The 19,281-nt window shown below is 50.0% G+C and overlaps 1 protein-coding gene across 10 annotated transcripts in view; it reads right to left on the bottom strand.

Annotated features, from left to right (window-relative positions):
• Nucleotides 1–2,331: 2,331 nt before the first annotated feature.
• XG (Xg glycoprotein (Xg blood group)) overlaps nt 2,332–19,281 on the bottom strand; it is a 33,077-nt gene continuing 16,127 nt past the window's right edge. For 4 of the 10 annotated variants that reach the window (XM_044768230.2, XM_070502669.1, XM_044768221.2 and 1 more), the window contains 6 exons: nt 17,115–17,177; nt 11,693–11,743; nt 8,845–8,886; nt 8,222–8,257; nt 5,939–6,055; nt 2,332–3,913 (listed from right to left, as the gene is read on the bottom strand). In XM_044768230.2, coding sequence (XP_044624165.1) covers nt 3,897–3,913; nt 5,939–6,055; nt 8,222–8,257; nt 8,845–8,886; nt 11,693–11,743; nt 17,115–17,177 — 326 coding nt within the window. In that variant the 3' untranslated portion in view covers nt 2,332–3,896. Of the gene's footprint in view, nt 3,914–5,938; nt 6,056–8,221; nt 8,258–8,844; nt 8,887–11,692; nt 11,744–13,701; nt 13,762–17,114; nt 17,178–19,281 lie in introns of all 10 variants that reach the window. The other 6 variants (XM_014826800.3, XM_044768232.2, XM_014826801.3 and 3 more) reach the window with 3 other exon arrangements.

Genomic DNA, 19,281 nt, shown 5'->3' with positions numbered 1-19,281 from the left:
CGTATAGTGAATTTATCATGGGAAAAAAAGAGCAGAATCGTTCCAAACCCACTGAAAAAGACCATCCATGCTTGTGGAGCGCTGGACACTTACAGAATCAAAACAAAAAATGTTTGCAGAAAAACCAAAAAGAACTACTTTTTCCAGCTCTATTGAGATATAATTGCGTGTAACATTGTGTAACTTTAAGGTGTACAGCGTGACAACTTGATACACTTATATGTTGCAAAATGATGCCCACCAGAGTGTTAGCTCCCCAGAACTTATTCATTCTATAACTGGCCCTTCGTACCCTTTGACCAACATCATCCATCTCCCGGGACCCCAGGGCCTGGCCGCCGCCATCCTACTCCCTGTTTCTATGAGTTTGGCTTTTTTAGGTTCCACATGGAAGTGAAAAGCAAGATAGACTCACCCTGATGCTCCCCAAGCTGGAAGATGCTATTTTATGGACCACGGGTGGGGCGTACAGCTGCTGAAATGGAGGTGGCACGCCATTGGCCAGAGCTGTCACATGACCGCAATGGCCCACAAAGGATGCTGGGAATTGTAGTTCAGTTGGAAAACCATGAGCCCAGGGACAGTGCTGTTAATCCAGAAAACAGACAGAAAGGATTTGGGGTGTTGGGGGGGCGGGGGGGGGAACCTGCATTCTCTGACACTCAGTGTTTTCCATTAGCGTCTGCAGTTTTGATTTCATGGTCTCGACTTTTGATCTGATTCTCAGAAGTGTCCTATTTATTGCAATGAGCTGCAATCTATTTACATTAAGAAAAATGCTTATTTTAATTTATTTTCTCCCCCATGACATCTGCAGCCCTTACTGCCTACCGGGCGTGACTTGGAATACTTTTCGTACATCAACTCAGCCACCCACAGCACAGTTGGGCACAGCAGGGAGTCTTATTATACTCCTTTTTCCGATGATGTAACTGAGGCCCAGAGAGGTTGTGTAACTCGCACAAGGTGACACAGCTCAAAAGAGAGGAGCCAGGGCGCAAACCCGTAAATTGGGCTTCAGAATACAGAGTTAAATTATGATTGGCCTCGTGCACTATGTCCACAGGCATGCTAAGTGAAGCTCCCATCGTTTCTGAAGTCGGAGATCAAGATGCCAGCCAGGCCATACTCAATCTGAAGACTATTGGCAGGGGATGGGGAGGGGGGGTTCTCTTCCAATCCTCTCTCCCAACTTCTTCGGCTTGTGGTAGCTTCATTCCAAGCTAAACGCGGTGTTCTCCCTGCGTTCGTGTCTATGTCCAAATTTCCCATCTGATAAGGGCACCAGTCAGATTGGGTTGGGGCCACTCTTCTCCAGGTACGACCTCTTCTTAACTAATTCCATTCGCATCAACCTTATTTCCAAAGCAGGTCACGTCCTGAGGCCCTGGGGGTTAGGACTCTAACCTATGAATTTGAGAGGGGACATAATTCGACCCGTAGCAATATATTAATACAGCATGTGTGTGTGTGTGTGTGTGTGTGGGTGTGACTTGATCTTCCAACTTGAGGAACCAGACGTGAATCAGCAAGACCACATGCTTTCCCCTTTGGTACAACTGGAAAGACTTGCATATGGCGGTTTATCCTTGCGGGGAGAAAGGCATCCTTTTTAAGTGCATGTAGAAAAGTAGGGTTAAAAATGTAGCTGCCCCAGGGGACCTCCTCTTCACCCCTCTAAAATTAGCTTTCTGGCCTCTCTGCATTCCAACATGAAGATCTTCACCCGCTGACCACCGGGCATCTTCAAGGTTCCCAGGAAGACTGGGTGACTACTGCTTTTTACGCTATGGCATCAATGCCATCATTTCCTTCTTTCAAGTGCACAGAGATGGCAATTTGTCGTGACTTTTGTCCTCTTTTTTGCATGAGAAGAATACCTCACAGGTGGCCTTGGTGACTCCTTAGAAAGATATTCCCCGAGTAATCATCATTCCAGGGCTTCTATTTTCACTAGGTTGAACATGAACCGTTGTTTCCCCCTTGTCATTTGGGTGATTTGTATCCCCTAACTCTGTAACTATCTTTATGTTATGCATTCATAATCCACTTTGCTCCAAATGGTACCGACGAAAATATTTCTTTCTTTGGAGGATGCCCGTCTGCTTCTTAAACACCTACCGAGTCCCTTGGAACTGAGTGGAGACCATCCCAGAGGCAAACACGCCTCCACGTCCATTTGCACACCCGAAAGACACACAACTGAGCTTAGAAAAGGATGTCTGGGATTCATGCAAAGCTACGAAGTGGCATGATTTTTCAGGCGCTTCCACAGCTGTCTTAGAGTTTTCTGTGCGAAATATAGAAAGGAGAACACACCCCCAGAGCCGATTTTTTTTTTCTTTTACATTTAATTCAAATGACGAAAAGTTGCGTAGGACAGTTACAGAAAATAGATGAATCTATCTTTAAAAATGCTTCCATTGCACCCCCATATACACGTATATGTGTGAACGTGTGTGCTCGTGCACAGAGACACGCACACTTTTCAACAAGAGTTATATCGAACTCACACTGAAGCTCATATCTGGAAAATGTTGAGTCGGCTTGAGATTTTTTTTTTTTTTTTTTACTTTTGAGAAACCCTCTCCAAGAGGTGAGAGGAGGCACAGAAGATTCCTATTCAAAGAGGAAACGCGTGCCGTCTTCAGATTGCTCAAAATCATGTGTAAATCCGTGACGTGGGGCATGCACTTCTGAGACATCTCGTCGGGATCACTTGCATGAAGTTCTTTTTCGATTTGGGAAGCTCTTTCAAACCCTCTCTGCTTTCAGCTCCCTCTTTTCGGAGACCTGGCTCCCCGTCCATAATGAATGAGCACCCAGCGTATTTGGGATTGCTATGGGTCTCTGCAGGAGCTCCAGACTGTGACAAATGCCTCATCTTTGGTTCTGGTGTTTAGGCCAAAGTCTAAATGCTCCATAAACATTCATCTGAGTTGAATCAAACTATACCAATATGCCCAAAGTGTCCTTTTTCCTCTTCCCCAAAGTGTTACTAAAAGAGAAGCAAACAGTTAGTATACTTTTTCAATGTTTGAGAAGACGAGGTTTTCTGCTCCAGCAAAAAAAAAAAAAAAAAGCGTCAACGAGGGAAAGCAATGCTGATGACTTACAAACAGGTGCCTGCAGAACGTCAGAAACCAAAAATTACGTGAAAAGCCTCAAGTTCTTAAAAATCACTATTTCTACCCTCTATTTTCCAAAAAATACTGAAACCGTAAGATTTCACAGGAAAAAAGGATTCCCCAGAGAGATTCCCCGAGGTGGTTTTAACATCAGCGATCCTGTCCTTAAAATGCCAACATCCAGCCTTACTTCCACAGGGAACGATAATTTTGTATGCAGACAAGTGGGAGCCAAAATGATGCCGGAAGTTCTGCGTTTAACGTAAGGAATCACTCATTCCCACTTCACTCGTCATGGTGAACGCCCCGAGGTTTCCGTAGCAAGGGTCAAGCGTCCCACCACCGCTTGTTCGAAACCCCAGCAGCATCCTTCATCTCTCGGAAGCCGATAGCAGCCTCACGCAAGAGCCTTGCCGTGCTGCCGCCGTTGTGCTTTGTGACGACGTGGACGGCGTTCAATGTTGGCGTGTAGGACAGCACGAGGTAGTGCAGGAGCTCAGAGCAGAGTCAGAATCTCTCTGTCTAAATGATCGAACCCACAGATCGAGCGATCCTACTACCCAGGGTCTGGCTGATGTTTATGAATGCACCACGCCCAACGAATGGGGGTTTTTTGTCACACAGCTCATTGATTTCAAGCAGGAGAGAAAGACACTTCACGGTGGCGGGTGGTGCCAGGAATGAAAGGAACTTTCCGCAGGAGCAATAAACAGGGTACTTGTCTTGACTGAGTTTTCCTCCCAGAGCGATTAGTGGGTCCTGAAGCCCTCACACGTTCTCTGGTTCTGTAAGGGAAGATGGGGCGCAAAACGTCATCATTAGGAAGAGAAAACTCTACGGGTCGATTTTGAAGCATTATTGTCCCTTTTTGCTGTTGGCCATTTGTTAAGGGCTTTGAACGTCTTAAATCAGTTGAGTAATCGTATCTTTTTGGATAAAACTAATATTTGTATGAACCCCTTTTTGAGACGTGGTCTAAAATAAGTCTTCATAACCTCTGAAGCGGGAGTTATTATTACCTCCATTTTGCAAAATAAAGGCAAAGCATGATGCCCAAGCGGTCCGCTTTAATGGATGGACATCTGTCGCCGTATATGGCCCCATCCCAATAACTCTGTCCCTACAAGGTGCACAAGCTTCAGAGTGGGCTGCTGCCTGCGTACAGCCCCACAGGTTGCGCACTGCACCATATCCTCATAGAGCTGGCCAGTGTCCCACTACCACCACCCTTCAGGAGAGAGCGGACATCCCTGACCCAGCTTAGGATGCTGGACAGCTGGACAACATCAGCACGACGGCTTGGCGTCACCTTCACTCCTGTCTAGGAGAAATCCCACACGTGGAGCCACCTGCTTCAGAAACTCAAGTAGGGCACAAGATTTCAGCAGGGACCAGAAAACTCAGAAATCAAGATACGTCGTAACACCTTAATGCAACATTTAAAAAAAAATCAAAATTAATACCAAAAATATAATCCGCGATGAACAGAATATCAAAATGTGAAATCAAGGCAGGATCCAGTCCGGCATTTGTACATCCGTGCCTCACTTGCCTTTGCTTAAACCCGGCCCTGTGTCTCAATAAAACTTTATTTGTATAAACAGGCGACAAGCCTGCAGGCTGCAGTCTGCTCATCCATTATTATTTCTTTAGAATTGCACTAAAATGTTGCTTATCTTGATGAGTTTGTTGGCCCACGGCCTTACATTTGTGCCGAGATGAACTGCCTCACCCAGTGTAGCCCCTGAGGTCACAGGTTCAGCGTATTTACCGGTCACTGCCGACGATGCGGCCACAATGAATGTGGGCCTTTTCGGTAATGATCAGGCATGTTGGCAGGAAAGCAAGGGTTGTTTTTTTTTCCATAAATTCTGTTTCCCACCCCCCCAAACTTTCAGGCTCACCCCAGCCAAGGCGGGTGGTCAGTACCACCCGTCCACCAGCAGAGGGAGGCCACGGGCAGGTTTTAGGATTCTGAAGACGCAAATTCGAAAGAAAAGACCTTTGGAATAACAGGCTTCTGTTTCAGAGCTTCCTCTGCAGACAGAAGGGAGGTGTGGAGACAGATTCAGACCTGGGCGGTCTCGGGACCAAACCTTGAAAAACCCTGAGTTAAAAGTCGACCTGCTGCTTCTGCCATAAAATACGTGTCTCTCTGGTCTGACCCTCCCTTTGTAGAGATGTCTTAAGGGCATCCCTTGATCAGCAGCCGGCCCCTCTGCTCCTAAGGATGGATAACTGGGTCTGATTTTCCCAACCAGGGAGCCCGGATCCCAAGTTGACCCAGAAAGCCACAGCGGCCCCCCCACCCATTTCCCTAGAGTCATGCCCAGCCTCTGAATTGCACAGAAAGGTTTACAACGGAGTGGTACTATAATTTTTTTTTTTGAGGGGGGGAGAATCATGCAAAAATTTCAGGTCCAACCCAAATACGTTTCCTGACTCGCTTCTGATTATAATTACACTGAAAACGAAAGAAAACCGTATCAGTTTTGGTTGGATGCCACCCCCTGGTTATCACGCTCCATTCCACGTGAGCATTTTATAAGGTCTTTGGCTGCAAAATCGAATCTCACACATCGGGAAACTGTTTTAAAAATTAGCCAAAGGATAATGCGTTAAAATGCACGCATTGGTTTCTGTCAAGCTCCCGCGTGTCCGTGATAAAGTCTCAACTTAAAACGACTTCTTAACGCAAGGCGAGCTACGCCCGTCGGACTTAACCAGAAGTAACACCGCTAAAGATGCCACAAAGTATTTTTTCTTATCAGGCTTTAAAACTGAAAGAAGAAAGTCGGAGCGGAACTTGCCGTTTGTGTGGAAACAATTCCTCCTCCTGTTGCGTTGGCAATAAGTGGCCACTGTGCCCACCAGCGCCACCACCACCACCGACACGATGGGAGACACGATTTTCGCCACCGTGTTGCCTGCAGGAGTCGAAAAGCAAGATCGTCTGAGAAAAACACGGCCAGCAGGAAACTCTTTATTTTAAACAACTCTGCGGTCCCATCCCTTGACCTCTTCACTCTCAATATTCACCCCCCAAAAAAGAGGAAATCCACACAGGAATCCTTAGGAAGTGATTCTGCTCATTGATCGAATCTTAGCCATCCAGGACGTGCAAGAGTTTTGCACAGGAGAGGCACCTGACGTGTTTTCTATTTATTTGTTTAGCATGATGGATTTGTACCTTTTTAGAATGTTTTCTCATGCCAAAAAAAAAAAAAAAAAAAAAAGATCCACGGTGGGGGACTTGGTGTGACAAAAATCAACACTCCCCCAAAAGAAGAAGTCATCGTTTCCATTTAAAATAACCACCCACGTCTTAGATCAGATGGGGCCAAGCACCTGGCACGTCGTAGGCGATGGATAAATGGCGGCTCCATGAATGAGGCGCCATGTTGGTTGGAAGGGCATTTTCACGGAGCCCAGGGATCCAACCTTCATCTGATAATATGCCTCACTTGCCTTCTGCTCTCCATCCTTCCCCTCCCTGCACGCACACCCCGCTCTGCAAGGTGATTGGGTAGCATCCCCCATCAAGAGGTGGGGGCCAGGTCTTCATTCTCTGAATCTGTGATTCAGCCAACAGAACACGGCGGAAGTGAATCAATGCTGGTTCTACGCCCAGGCACGCATTCTCTTCCTGCTCTCTGCACCCTGCGTGGCGCCATGTGAGCTAGCCCAGCCCGGCCTCTGGGAGGGACCTGGGCTGATTTTGGCCCGATTACTGACTCACGTAATCATAATCCTAAGAAATGGTTGTCATTTCAAGCCGCTTTGTTTTGGGGTCTTCTGTTACGTAGCGTAGCTAACGGATACACCTCTTTTCTCTCTGCCGTCTCACGCAAATCAATCAAGTCATGGGCATTGTCACCACCCAATGGTCCTCAAACCTGACCCTTCTCTCAACGCCCACTGCCCGCACCCTAATTTGGTTCACCATCATCTCCAGTCTGGGTACTTAATCGGTCTTAATGCTGATCTCCATGACCCTTAGCTGGCCCTCTCTGATCCAGGCTTCATGTAGGTCTAGATATGGACAGGCTCTTTCCTATGAAGCTTGTATAAAGGGCAGATGTGTCCATTGCTTACCCGGCCAGTCTTGAGTCTTCTCCCTTTCTCCATCACGCCCCCCGACCCTGGCCACACAAATTACTGGTGTAGCCAGGAGCATACCCAGCCTGACCTCGTACCCTATCATCCGTCCCACCTCACTCTCCGCTCCTGGCTGTTTCCCCTGCATCCTTTAGACCTTGGCTTGGATATCATTGACTCCCGGAAAGCTTAAGGGCCCCCAGCCCACTCCAGTCTAGGATTCGTCGCTTCTGTCTTGCCAGAAGACCCCATATGTCCCAACAAACCACATGTCAGACCTGCCTTTCTGTCTTTTCTTCACCCCTCCTGCCCCCCACCTCCTGCCCAACAGAATAATCCAGCGACTTGCTAAGAATACACCCAAGAAAGAGTGACGCTGAGACTCTGTTTGTGCGTTGGGACTCAGGGGGTGGAAGCCACTTTGAATCACTTTCTTCTCCCACGGTATTGATGACTTACAAAATCCTCCCGGTTGGGCGGGCAGGTTCACTTCCAACCTCAACATAAATGCCAAATCGTGAAGGGGCTGGGCCTCATTCTCCCAGCCACGCACGACAAAAAGTCCACCCCTCCTTTCTTAGACCTGCGATGGGGCTGGCCATGCGCCGTTGGGGTTTCCTCCAGGGTCGAATGTCCTTAACTTCCTTCCCCTTCTGTCTCTTGGCCTCAAGTTGGTACCGGTCAACAAAAGGGGGGGGTCCTCAGTGGCACTAATAGCGGGCCAAGAACCCCAGCTCTGCTCTCAAAGCTACGAGGCATCTTCCAGCCTGAGAACAGATCCTATCTCCTCCTCTGAGCCCCCGCGGAACCGATCCCGCCCCGAAGGGCAGGCGTTTTTGTTCACGAGCTTCCTCACAGACACGAAATCTGTAAGCGCTCCGTGAAAGTCCCTAAGGTTGAAACAATAACGTGAACCCACAGGTGCCCTGCCCAGAGGGATGCACAGCACACAGGTGCTCTTAGTAAAGATCGGGGAGGCCGCGCCAATCGATTACCATATTGGGTGCCGTACGTGGAATATCCGCCTCCACCTGTAAGAGGAAAAAGCACAGAGTCATTCGTGTTTTCGGCAGAGTGTGTCGCTGCCGTCTATTTGCCAGGCAGTAAGGGGAGGCTGAGGATGTGGCAACGAGCAGAGCTGAGAAAAATCTCTGCTGTCACGGAGCTGACCTTCCGGTGGCGGACGGGGACAGAAGTCAGCGTCAGGAAGGAGGGCTGTAGGCGTCACATCCCACGATGAGGAGTGGAATGGGGCAATGACGGGAGAGCGGAATACGGCTTTCATCTCAGGGGTCAGGAATATACGCACACGTGCAACACACCCAGGCACACACGCACAGGCACACACATGTATGCACAAATATGCATGCACACACACACACACAATAACACCTATACACGAGCCTTAGTCCCTTTCAAGAATTTAAGGCAGCATCGAAGGCAAAACATATTCCCCCAGCTTCAGTGCCCCAGGGGGACACAAATTAGAGACCCAGCTGGTCAGTGAGTCACCATGCAGGAGACAACCGGACAACGAGACACCAGCGCCCAGGCAGAGAGTTAGTTCTGCGGAAGGAGCGTGCCTCCTCACACAGCTGTTAAGACATCATTCCTTTACCATAACTACTTCCACCCGAGCTGGATCTATAGCGCCCTCTTCCTGCAGGAGAGAAAGATCTCATGAGACGGAAGATAACATGCTTGGGGAAGTCTCGATGACGTCTGGAAAGGAAGGGCCGGTGCAAACGCCAGCATCCCGGAAGCAAGATGTCGTGCGGGGCTGCCAGGATTCCCCGCCCCCCCGCCCCCGGGCTCTCCCCATGCAAAGGGAATGGGTGCAGTCCTAAAGGGGTCCTCTGAGCACGCGGAGACTGGCGGCTGAGCTCGCCCTGCAGAGCGATGGGGCTCTGCTGACGTCCTTGAGAATGTGTGGTGACCGGGGCACGTTGCACGCCCATCGCCGAACACTGGGCGCTCCACATAGCCTGTGTGCAGACACCGTCTCTGTGCAGTCAAAAGCAGCCCCCAGCCGATGGCGGTGGGGACGGGACCGCGGCAGAAACACAGGCTAGAAACGGGCATCACAGCCGGTAAAAATAAAGGAGATTTCTCGATGCATTCTTCTTATGTCTTGAGGGCAATTTTTAAAGAAAGGTTTCAGAGTAAAACAAAATGCTTGGTGCCGATTTTGTTAATTTTGAAGGGGAATGGTTGTCTGCAGGTACTATTTGAATATCGAGGGGTAATTTTATAAGCTGCCTCTTCTGAGTGGACGATGGGTATTATGGGCTGAATCGTGTTGCCCAAATTTACATGTTGGAGTCCTGACCCCAGGACCTCAGGATGGGGCTGTGTTTGGAGATGGGTCTTTAAGGAGGGGATGGAGGTCAAATGAGGTCACGAGGGTGGGTCCTGAGGCAACAGGACTGGGGTCCTGATGAGAAGAGGAGATGAGGACACAGACACGCACAGAGGGACGACCACATGAGGATACGGGGAGAAGATGCATCCACACGCCAAGGAGGGGCCTCAGGAGGGACCAGCCCTGCCCGCGGGAGGAGGGGACCTGCCAATCACGTTTTGCAGCCTGGCAGGGAGAAGCGGCATGACTCAACCAACCATTGCTTAACCGCAAACCTCGACGCTAATCTGAGGGCTGATTCACAGCCTCGCCCAGCTCCGGGCCAGAGAACGGGGGTCCCCACAAGGACAGGAGCAGATGGGCCTTTCAAGCGCCGCACGTGAAAATGAGCGTGGCACACCCCCCCCACCCCCCCAAAAACAGTGCCATCACCCCTGTGTGCCACACGGGCTTGGTCCAGCTGCCATTTGCGCTCGGCCCCACGCACCAGCACGGGATGCTTTGCAGAAGCTCGGCCCCCGGGATAAAACATCATCCTGACGGGGGGTAAGCATTCATCCCCTCGGGAGCAAGTCCCCAAGAAATGGGTGGCTCCTGGAGCACAGTTCTGACTAATTTCCTGAGAAAACATATGGAAACCCGCAGGGTTCCCGGGAACACTACGGGAGGGGTCTTTTCTCTCCGACTCATGAATCAGGCAAACAACAAAAAGACACACCCTAGAAAAGATCCGTACGGAGCGAGGATCTCCAGAGACGTGTTTGTAGGGTACAAAGGTGCCCCTGAGCGGGGCATTTCCCCAGGCTGGAGGGATGTCGGGGCGTCTGACAATAAAACGCTCCACGTGGCTATTGATAAAAATATTGAATTGGCTTTTGCCCCTCCATTCAGTCGGAAGAGGATGACGGGAGCATCGCATCAGCACGTTGAGTTTAAAGTGGATGGTTCTTGAGCGGGACATCAGCTGTCCCACGCTGAGCTTGTGCACCTTGTAGGGTCACCTATAGGGTGACAGACGTCTATTCCTTAAAGACGAGTGCCTTTCAGCATCATGCCTCGCCTTTATTTCGTAAATTGGAGATAAAACCAACTCCCGCTTCAGAAGTTACGAAGATTCAGGGGACCCACCCCCCATCCCAAAAGGACAGCACATCTTGTCAAAGCCATAGAAATAGGGGTTTCCGCCAAAAAGATAGTCACTCAATTCATGGAAGATGCTCAAAACCCTTAGCCAACGGCAAACAGAAAACAAAAATCACGGCAAGGCTTTAAAATCAATCCACAGATTGACAGATGAGTGAAGGGCGTCAAAATCAACCAAATTCCAGTTATAAAGTAAAAAAGTCCCGGGGACGTCACGTCCAGCACGGAGACTAGAGATGACAATTCTGTGTTGCGTGTTGGAAGGTTGCTTAGAGTAGATCTTAAAAGTTCTCATCACCGTAAAAAAAATTTCTAGCTATGGGTGGCGATGGGTGTTGACTAGACTCTCCACGATGATCATTTCACAATATATACAAATATATGCAATGTGTTCGATATACAAACATCGAATCATTCTGTTGCGCACCGGACGCCAACAGGATGTTACATGCCAATTATATCTCAATTAAAAAAAAAAAAATCAATCCACAGAATTTTCTTTTCCCGGCTGTGACGTTTGGCTCCCAATCTTCCCTTCCAGAACCAGAGAAGGGCTGAGGACGGCAAGATCCGCTGGTCACTCTGAGAACGGCCCAGTGAAGACAAGAAGCCCGTTTATCCCTCCTGCGGAACGTTCCTTTCCTTCTTAGCATAATCCACCCCCCTCACAAGGAAGCCCTAATTCCTTGGATGTTGTCTCTTTAATGAGTCTTGGGTTCCATTCCTGTTTCTTTCTACCTGGGAGAAGGTGGGTGGGGGCGGCCCACAGACCCCGGGACAGCAGAGCCGGGACAAGCCGGAAGGTCAGTGCAGAGACGGCGGCTCAGAAGACGGCGCCCGCAGAGAGAGAGCCCCAGCACCCAAGACCCCAGCAAGAAGATATTATGAGGAATGCATCTTGGAGCTCTGGACATTCTGCCCCGAGCCCGCCGCCCACCCCGGGCCCCAGGGTGGGGTGTACCGTGTGTGCTTCCGTAGCCGTCATAACCCGGGTGGTGGCCGCCGCCGCCTCCTGTGGGAGAGAAGGTGGACATGAGAGATGCTCTGGCTGCGGAGCGTGGGGGTCCCGGCGGGTGTCCACCTGGGTCAAGTGATGGCGCCGAAGCCACACCCGAGAGTCACCCCCAGAGACGGCCTCATACAGCGGCTAAGAGCAGGGCCCACCGGGGGACACCCAAGGGTGCCCCCCAAAGTCACAGCTTCCCAGTGGGAAAACTCACACCAAGACGAGCCCTCTGGAAAGCTCTTTGCCTTCAGAGGACACAGACGCACCCTGAGGTCTCCAAATTAACGCAGGCACGTCCCCCTCCTGCAGATTCGCGAGGGGGCCGGAGACCCAAATACAGAATCGCCTTTACCAGAAGGAAGATTGGGCAGACCATCCCAAGCATAAATGTTCCTTATTAGAGACTAGGCATTCTCACTTTTTTCCTGATCGTCGCTGAAACAACCTTTAAGACAAAGCTGTTTCTTTATTGCATTTAAACATTGCAGAAAAGATGACCGGATGCAGACGACAAACATGCCCCTTGAAAGGGGGATCGGGGACAAGGCCCTTAACTCTTCCGAAATAAAATCGCAGCTCTAAGGAAGTGAGACGCCTCATATTCTTGAAGATAAAGCCTCGTGTGTTATCAGTGGAGCCCAGCATTGCTGCACCTGTCTGCTAAACGACCTGGGATTTTATTTACGTGTGAAGAATTCCAGGCAGCTGCTCACAGGCCGATTCTAGAGAAGACGTTACCTTAGGAGTCTTATATATGCAGATATGGGTGTGCATGACGGTACATGCCCGTGGATAGACAGATACATGTATATGAAGAGATATATGTGTAGAGACACTTATATGTAAAGATAGATCACAAATATAAACAGGTATACACATAAATGTATATAAAGCATGAATACAGTCCTATATAAAGATTTACATAAATGTGTATATATAAAAACATATATGTAGACGCCCATATAAGACTATATAAAGATATGCATATAGAAAAACACATGAATATGTAATCTATAGAGACATATGTATGCACGTATATAATACACACACATATGCACACATATAGAAAGGCATATATCTGCATCATTTTATAAAAGTGTGTAGATAGAAACACACATATATAAATATATATATGCACATACATATATAAAAAGGTGGGTATACAAAGGTATATATATATAAATACAAAGATAGACGTAGCAACATACATATATAAAAGAATATATATATATACACATGTATGAAGATATATATATGTTTATATAAATAAAGGTGTATCAATCAAGATGCTATATTTATACATACATAAGTTATACACATGTGTATATATATATAAAGGTGTATATATATAAAAGCACACATAAACATATAGACACATAGTTAGATACATAAATACAGAGATTTATAGACAGAGACAAGATCTTCGTTGTTTCCACCACAGAAAGGACCCGACGGTTCTGTGACAAGATGGGGCTGCTGAGGTGGTGATCAGACGTCAATATACACACGTATCAAATCGACACTTTCTACCCCTTAAACTCACACGGTTATATGCCCATTACGTCTCCACAGAAGCAAATTTAGAAGAAGCTAGAGATAGCGATATAAAGGTGTACATATATGAACACATCTCTATAAAGACACGTGCACAAATATACGGAAAGACAAGTGTGCACACGTTTGTAGGAAGCTGTGTGTACACACAGGTCCGTGCAGATACACGCACACACACGTGTATGTTTCTACGGAGACAAACACCACTTTTCAATGCAATCTGTCCCATTGCCAGCTTACGCCCACACCACAAACCCCCAGTGAGGACATTCCCATGGGCCTCACCCCATTGGACGTTGGAGGGGTGAGCCCCACACCCCCACCTTCCTCTCAGGCAGACCTTGCACCCAGGCCCGGTCCCATGGCCTCCCACCCCGTCTCCAGTCAAGTCAGAGAAGCCCCCCACATACCTGCTGGCTGCCTGGGTCTGGGTGGGTATCGGCCATCACTGCGGTCCCCGTCTAAGAAACCTGTGGGGCACAGCACAGGGCCGGTCCTAAAGTGCTCTCCAGACGGCCCTCTTAAACCCCAAGCCCCCGTGAGGGACACGGGGCAACTTATGGAGAACAGGGTTCCAGCCCCCGCAGGCCCTTTCCAGGATGCTAGCGCCGCCGGGGACCAAACCTGCAAGTGTCCGCAGGGCCGTCGGGGTGCACTGGCCACCCTGCCTCCTCCCTGTGCGGGGAGCCCACCAGCCTGGGAAGGGTGATGCATAGGACAGCCCCCTTATGATCTGAGAGCTTAAAAAGAAATGCAACCCCGAGAGGAAGGCAAGATGGCCCTTCATCGCTCGCGCCACCCTCTCCGCTCCCTCCCGGCCACCCTTCCTGCCTCAGCCCCCTGCTAAGATGACCTGCACCCGGCACGGGGTCCCATAGATTCCATATTTACCCATCTGTTGGTTCCTCTGCCCCCACCACCCCACATGGGGACACAGTCCGTTTGGACACCAGGCTCGGAAGATGGTGAGACTCAACTAAACGCTTTGCAATTCATTAGCAAGAGGTGGAAGCAACCCAAGTGCCCGTCAATGGGTGAATGGATAAAGAAAATGTGCTATATATATATACACACACACAATGGAATACTACTCAGCCACAAAAAAGACAAAATTCTGCCCGATGAAGAGATCGAGCCCGGATGGTCCAACGCACAGGTGACATCCTGGACTCGTGACTGGCGTCTGAAGGGGGGTTATCTAGTGGAACTGAGCCGTCCCCCTGTGGAGTCCAACACCGTCTCCAGGCAAATGGCATCAGAGTTGAGCTACCCATTCAGTGGTGTCAGAAAACACACCCACCAGAGAGACCCTGGAAGTCACCCATCGGTTCCCATTTGGGAAACTGCCATCTGGTTACCTGTGCCCTCCAGGATTTCCCTGCCCGATTCTCGGTCTCCTTTCTCACATCCTGAGCAGCCGTGTGTTTTTTTTTTATGATTTTTTTTCAAAATAGGACCCAATTTCGTACGCAAAACGGTCCACGAAGCTCCCTTTCGGGTTTAGCCGCGGTCATTTCTAAAACTCTTCTGGGCACCCAAAGGTGGAGACTCTTTTCCGGAAATGTCGACGTGTGAAGTTTGGCAAAGAGGGGGCGTAGTGATTTCAGCCCGGGCTGCCCGCCGGAGGGTGCAGGGGAGAGTCCGTAATTTGGAGTCAGAATAAACCTCAGGGCCTTTAGGGGCGGGGGCGAGCCTGTCCGCTGAGCCTGGCTGCTGGACGTCAGCAGCACTGGGGGTGTAGCAAGATAGCAGCACCCACGGCCAGCGATGGTCGTCCCAGGCAGGGACATGCTCTCTACTCCTATTGGCCTGAAGCCACTGCCCTGGGGCCCCTGGGGCCCCCGCACCCATTCTCCATCTGCATCCTGCAACCACAGGAGGGGTCCTAGGGGAGACGCCAGCCTTAGGATCCGAGCTGTGCCCATTGCTGACGCCTCTCAGATGCCCACAGCCAACTTCAGAGTTGGAAGATGTGGACCCCAGAGGAGAACCAGGGGAGGCCCACAGGGCTGTGGGGGGGCCTGGGGCTGCAGAGGGGCATTCAGGACCGTGCCTGCCAAATTCTAAGGGTCAGGAGGCTCCTCCCCGTGGAAGGTGGCCGACGGCTTGGATGCATTAAAACTACCTGCTTCGTCCCCAAGAGCCAAAAGAGGCTGCCAGGATGCACCCGAGAATGATGACAGCCCCATGGCTCTGAGCATCCTCTCGGCAAAACTTCCCACGGTCTCCTTTTCGTACCACCGAGTCCAAATGCCGCTCTATTTTCCAAAGGCGTGTGTCAAAGACCCAGCTACTTGGGGCCTGCAGGAGCTCCAAGAGGATCTTCTCCTCCTGGTTTGTGAGATGCATCGTTACTTCTGGGTCTCTCTTGGCTCTCCAAATTCACTCCTTAGAGAAATGATTCCGTCTTTGTCCGTCTCTAGATGCACAGCCCTCGCATCGGGGGTAAAAAGCGTGCCACTGGGGCTTATTAAAAGTGTGAAATGCGAACGGCGGGCGAGGGTCCTCTGCTTTTTTTCCCAGCAAGAATCGGTCCGTCAGCAAAGCCCTCCCAGGACCGTGGGGAACCCCCAACCACACGGCGTCCCTAAACTTGTCTTCTGAAGCAGAAAACAGGGTCGCATCTGCAAGCAGATGAGACTCAAGGCTCTGGAGAGCTCAAGATATCTATTGTATTTTGTTTAAAGGAGTGTTTCTGAAACATCGTTGAGCACAGAAGGGCCTGGATGAGGACCCTTATTCACACCTTGCAGCACGTGTGAACTCCAAAGCCAGAGATTTTGGGGGCGGGGGGGGGGGGACGACGAGGGGCCGTTTTGGAGCATTCTAGCAAATGGAGTTTGCTGGAAGGGGTTCGGGGGTGAGTCCGCCGTCAGCTCAGGCGTCTTTCACGAGGTTGATCTTTATCCAGAACCCACTGTGTACAGCGCCGGGCATCGCTCAGGGGAGACAGCATGGAACGAAAGGCAAAAATCCATGCCCGCGTGCAGCTTTCCTTCCCATTCAAGGGAAGCAACTGAAAACAGTTGCCCGGCCTTGCATATTAGTTTCAAGGGCTTCAGGGCAAGGGGATTCAGAGAAAGGGATAGTGGGGGCCAGTGGGACATGTGGGGATCATGATGTAGGATCTGGAAACAGACCCCCAGGGCGAGACCTGCCAGAGGGGGCAGGCAATCCCGCTCAGACAGATCCGTCAGTCATCCAGTTGGCTGTCAACGAAGAGTATTTGGGACCCCAGGAATTTCAGGCCCAAACAATGGAGAGAATCAGCGACACTCCCCAATGCCAAAGGAGGTTGAAATTAGGACACCCAACACGTGTTAGCTTTCTCCAGCGCCCATCGGCCTGCACACACGTGCGCCCACGCCGTGGAATTATTGCAATTCTTCCACCTTCGCGGGCCAGCATCCCTGTCCTGAGTGGGCTCCCCCTCTCGTGCATGATTTCCAAAATTTCATGCAAAACGCTGCAGGAACTCGGGCACAGCGGCCCTCAACGGCTCTTGGAAAGGGAAGCCAACTTCAGCAGAAGCCCAAATAAAAAACAGACAACACGGGACAAAGAAAGAAGCTGCTTCGTCCAGAAACACATGGAATGTGCTTTTTTTCAGCATTTTTCAGCCCATGCAGCCAAAAGAAAATAAAACATGTTGGCCACCCATCTTCCCCCGGGTGCTGGTGGGGAGCAGAACGGATTCCTCAGAACAGAACCTCCGAGAATTTCAAAAGCAACGGGTATTTCCCCACCGAGGATGGAAGGTCACGACCAGAGATGGTAAACGGCCTCCTGACACTGAAATGCGTCCCACGCTCACGGCTCTTACCTCCACCGCTGTCGGAACTGCCGGGATGCGGGCGAGGCGGTGGCTTCGGTGGGGGGTAAATATCTGTTGGCAAACACCAAGGGGGATTTTAACAAAAGAGCGATGAATCAGCCACACAATCATCCTAAAGAAGGGACTTCTTGTAAATCTACCAGCTGTCCGTCAAGTCACGGGGTGGAGAGACCTTGGAGAAGGGTCTAGAATGGTCCTATGCCCATTTCTCCACGATTGCTCATCCACAATGGCCTTCCTTGCACAATAGAACATTCCAGAACTCCACACTCATATGCAAAGGACTTGTCACCCCTGCTTGCAATTTACATTTACAGGTGCCTGGGCGAGCCTGGGCTAGCCTGGGCTAGACTGGGCTAGCCTGGGGCAAGCACGAGATTCAAGGACAGCTTCCCCTCCTCTATCACAGCTCCCACCAGGTTCCCACCAGCTTGCTTTCCCCCGTTTGGTGAGGAACGCCTTGGGTTTGCTCCCTGCCTGAGCCAAAAAAGACTCCACAGTCTGACATCAAATATAAATGAATAATTTGGTAAGACACCCTGCCCCTGGCCGCTGGGTTGGAGCAAATTGTGAAAATATACCCCGGAAAGCACCATCCCTGTTCACTCTGGATGCATCGGCAGCTCCAGCCATGAGTCACCCGAGAGAGTCACCTCCCATGCCTGGCAGTACCCCCCACGCCCCAGGGTGGATGACTCGGCCTGGTGCTGGCGGTTCAGCTTACGGGATGGCTCACGTTTCCAGTTCTCAGGAGTCCCGCCCTTGGCAGCGGGCCCCAAAGATATTGGAGCAAGAAACACTTTCCATGACGGATTCCCATCGGTACCTCGCAGAAGAGTGGTGCTTCTTGGGACAATCATTTAAAAAAAAAATACTGGGAGGAAATCATATGAGCAAAAGCTGTGGAATTGGGGATGTCGATTATGGAGGAAAAGAAAAATAAGGAAGATGAAATGTTGACTTCACCATCTCATAACTAGTACTGTTAATCTAAGTGTGGCTTTTCAATGAGCTAACAGCTTCCTCGGACCTTAGTCTTTATTTTTAGTGACCCCTTCCTACAAGGAGATAAATTCCCATCCATCTAAATGCCAGGGAAATCTTCCAGGAAGCTTCTAGAAGCTTTCGACTTAGCTGGCTTCATGCTGCTCCATCTTGTCCATCAGGTTTTAGGTTTTTAGGGTGATTGAATTGCTGAGAGCTCTATCAGCCAGTATTTCCCTTTTTTTAACTTTTTTTTTTTTTTGCTGAGGAAGATTGGCCCTGAGCTAACACCTGTTGCTGGTCATCCTCTCTCTCTCTCTTTTTTTTTTTTTTTGTCTCCCCAAAGCCCCAATACATAGTTGTATGTTCCAGTTGTCGGTCTTTCTAGTTCTGCTATGTGGGATGTTGGCACAGCATGGCCCATGAGCGGTGTGTAGGTCCACTCCCAGGATCCAAATGCAAACCCGGGCCTCTGAGCAGAGTGTGTGAACTTAACCGCTTAGCCACGGGGCTGCCCCTTTCCCGCTTTTTTGTTTTTGTTTTTGTTTTTAAAGAAATATACGGGAGCAGTTTCTGCCACCTTTTAGAAACCACAGAGAAACTGGGGGTAAATGACATAAAATGCACCGGGCAGGGGAGCTTTCTTGAACAGGAAAGTCAAAGCTATCAGGAGCTCTGCCAACAAGCTGGACAAACAACTTGTCCTCCAGCCTAATTAAAAACCCATCACGTGAACACACAACGTCCTCTGAGGACGCCCTACTTTCCAGGTGTCAGAGCACCGGGAAAATGCAATTACTGGTATCGGTTCAGTCTCCCAGGGACCGTTGGCCGTTCCTTGCAAGGCCAGCTGTGACTTATTTCAGAAGCGGCCACGTGAAAACTCCCAGTCAAGAAAAGCCAAATTTCTGGGGCCGGCCCGGTGGTGCAGCGGTTAAGTTCCCACATTCCGCTTGTCGGCGGCCCGGGGTTCACCGGTTCGGATCCCGGGTGTGGACATGGCCATGCTGTGGTAGGCGTCCCATATATAAAGTAGACGAAGACGGGCATGGATGTGAGCTCAGGGCCAGTCTTCCTCAGCAAAAAAGAGGAGGATTGGCAGCAGATGTTAGCTCAGGGCTAATCTTCCTCAACAAAAAAAAAAAAAAGGAAAAGAAAAGCCAAGTTGCAT

The sequence above is a fragment of the Equus asinus genome, chromosome X, assembly GCF_041296235.1.
Source record: "Equus asinus isolate D_3611 breed Donkey chromosome X, EquAss-T2T_v2, whole genome shotgun sequence".
Lineage (NCBI taxonomy): Eukaryota > Metazoa > Chordata > Mammalia > Perissodactyla > Equidae > Equus > Equus asinus.
The sequence above is the reverse complement of the archived record's forward strand: the minus strand, read 5'-3'. Positions and strand labels throughout refer to the sequence as shown.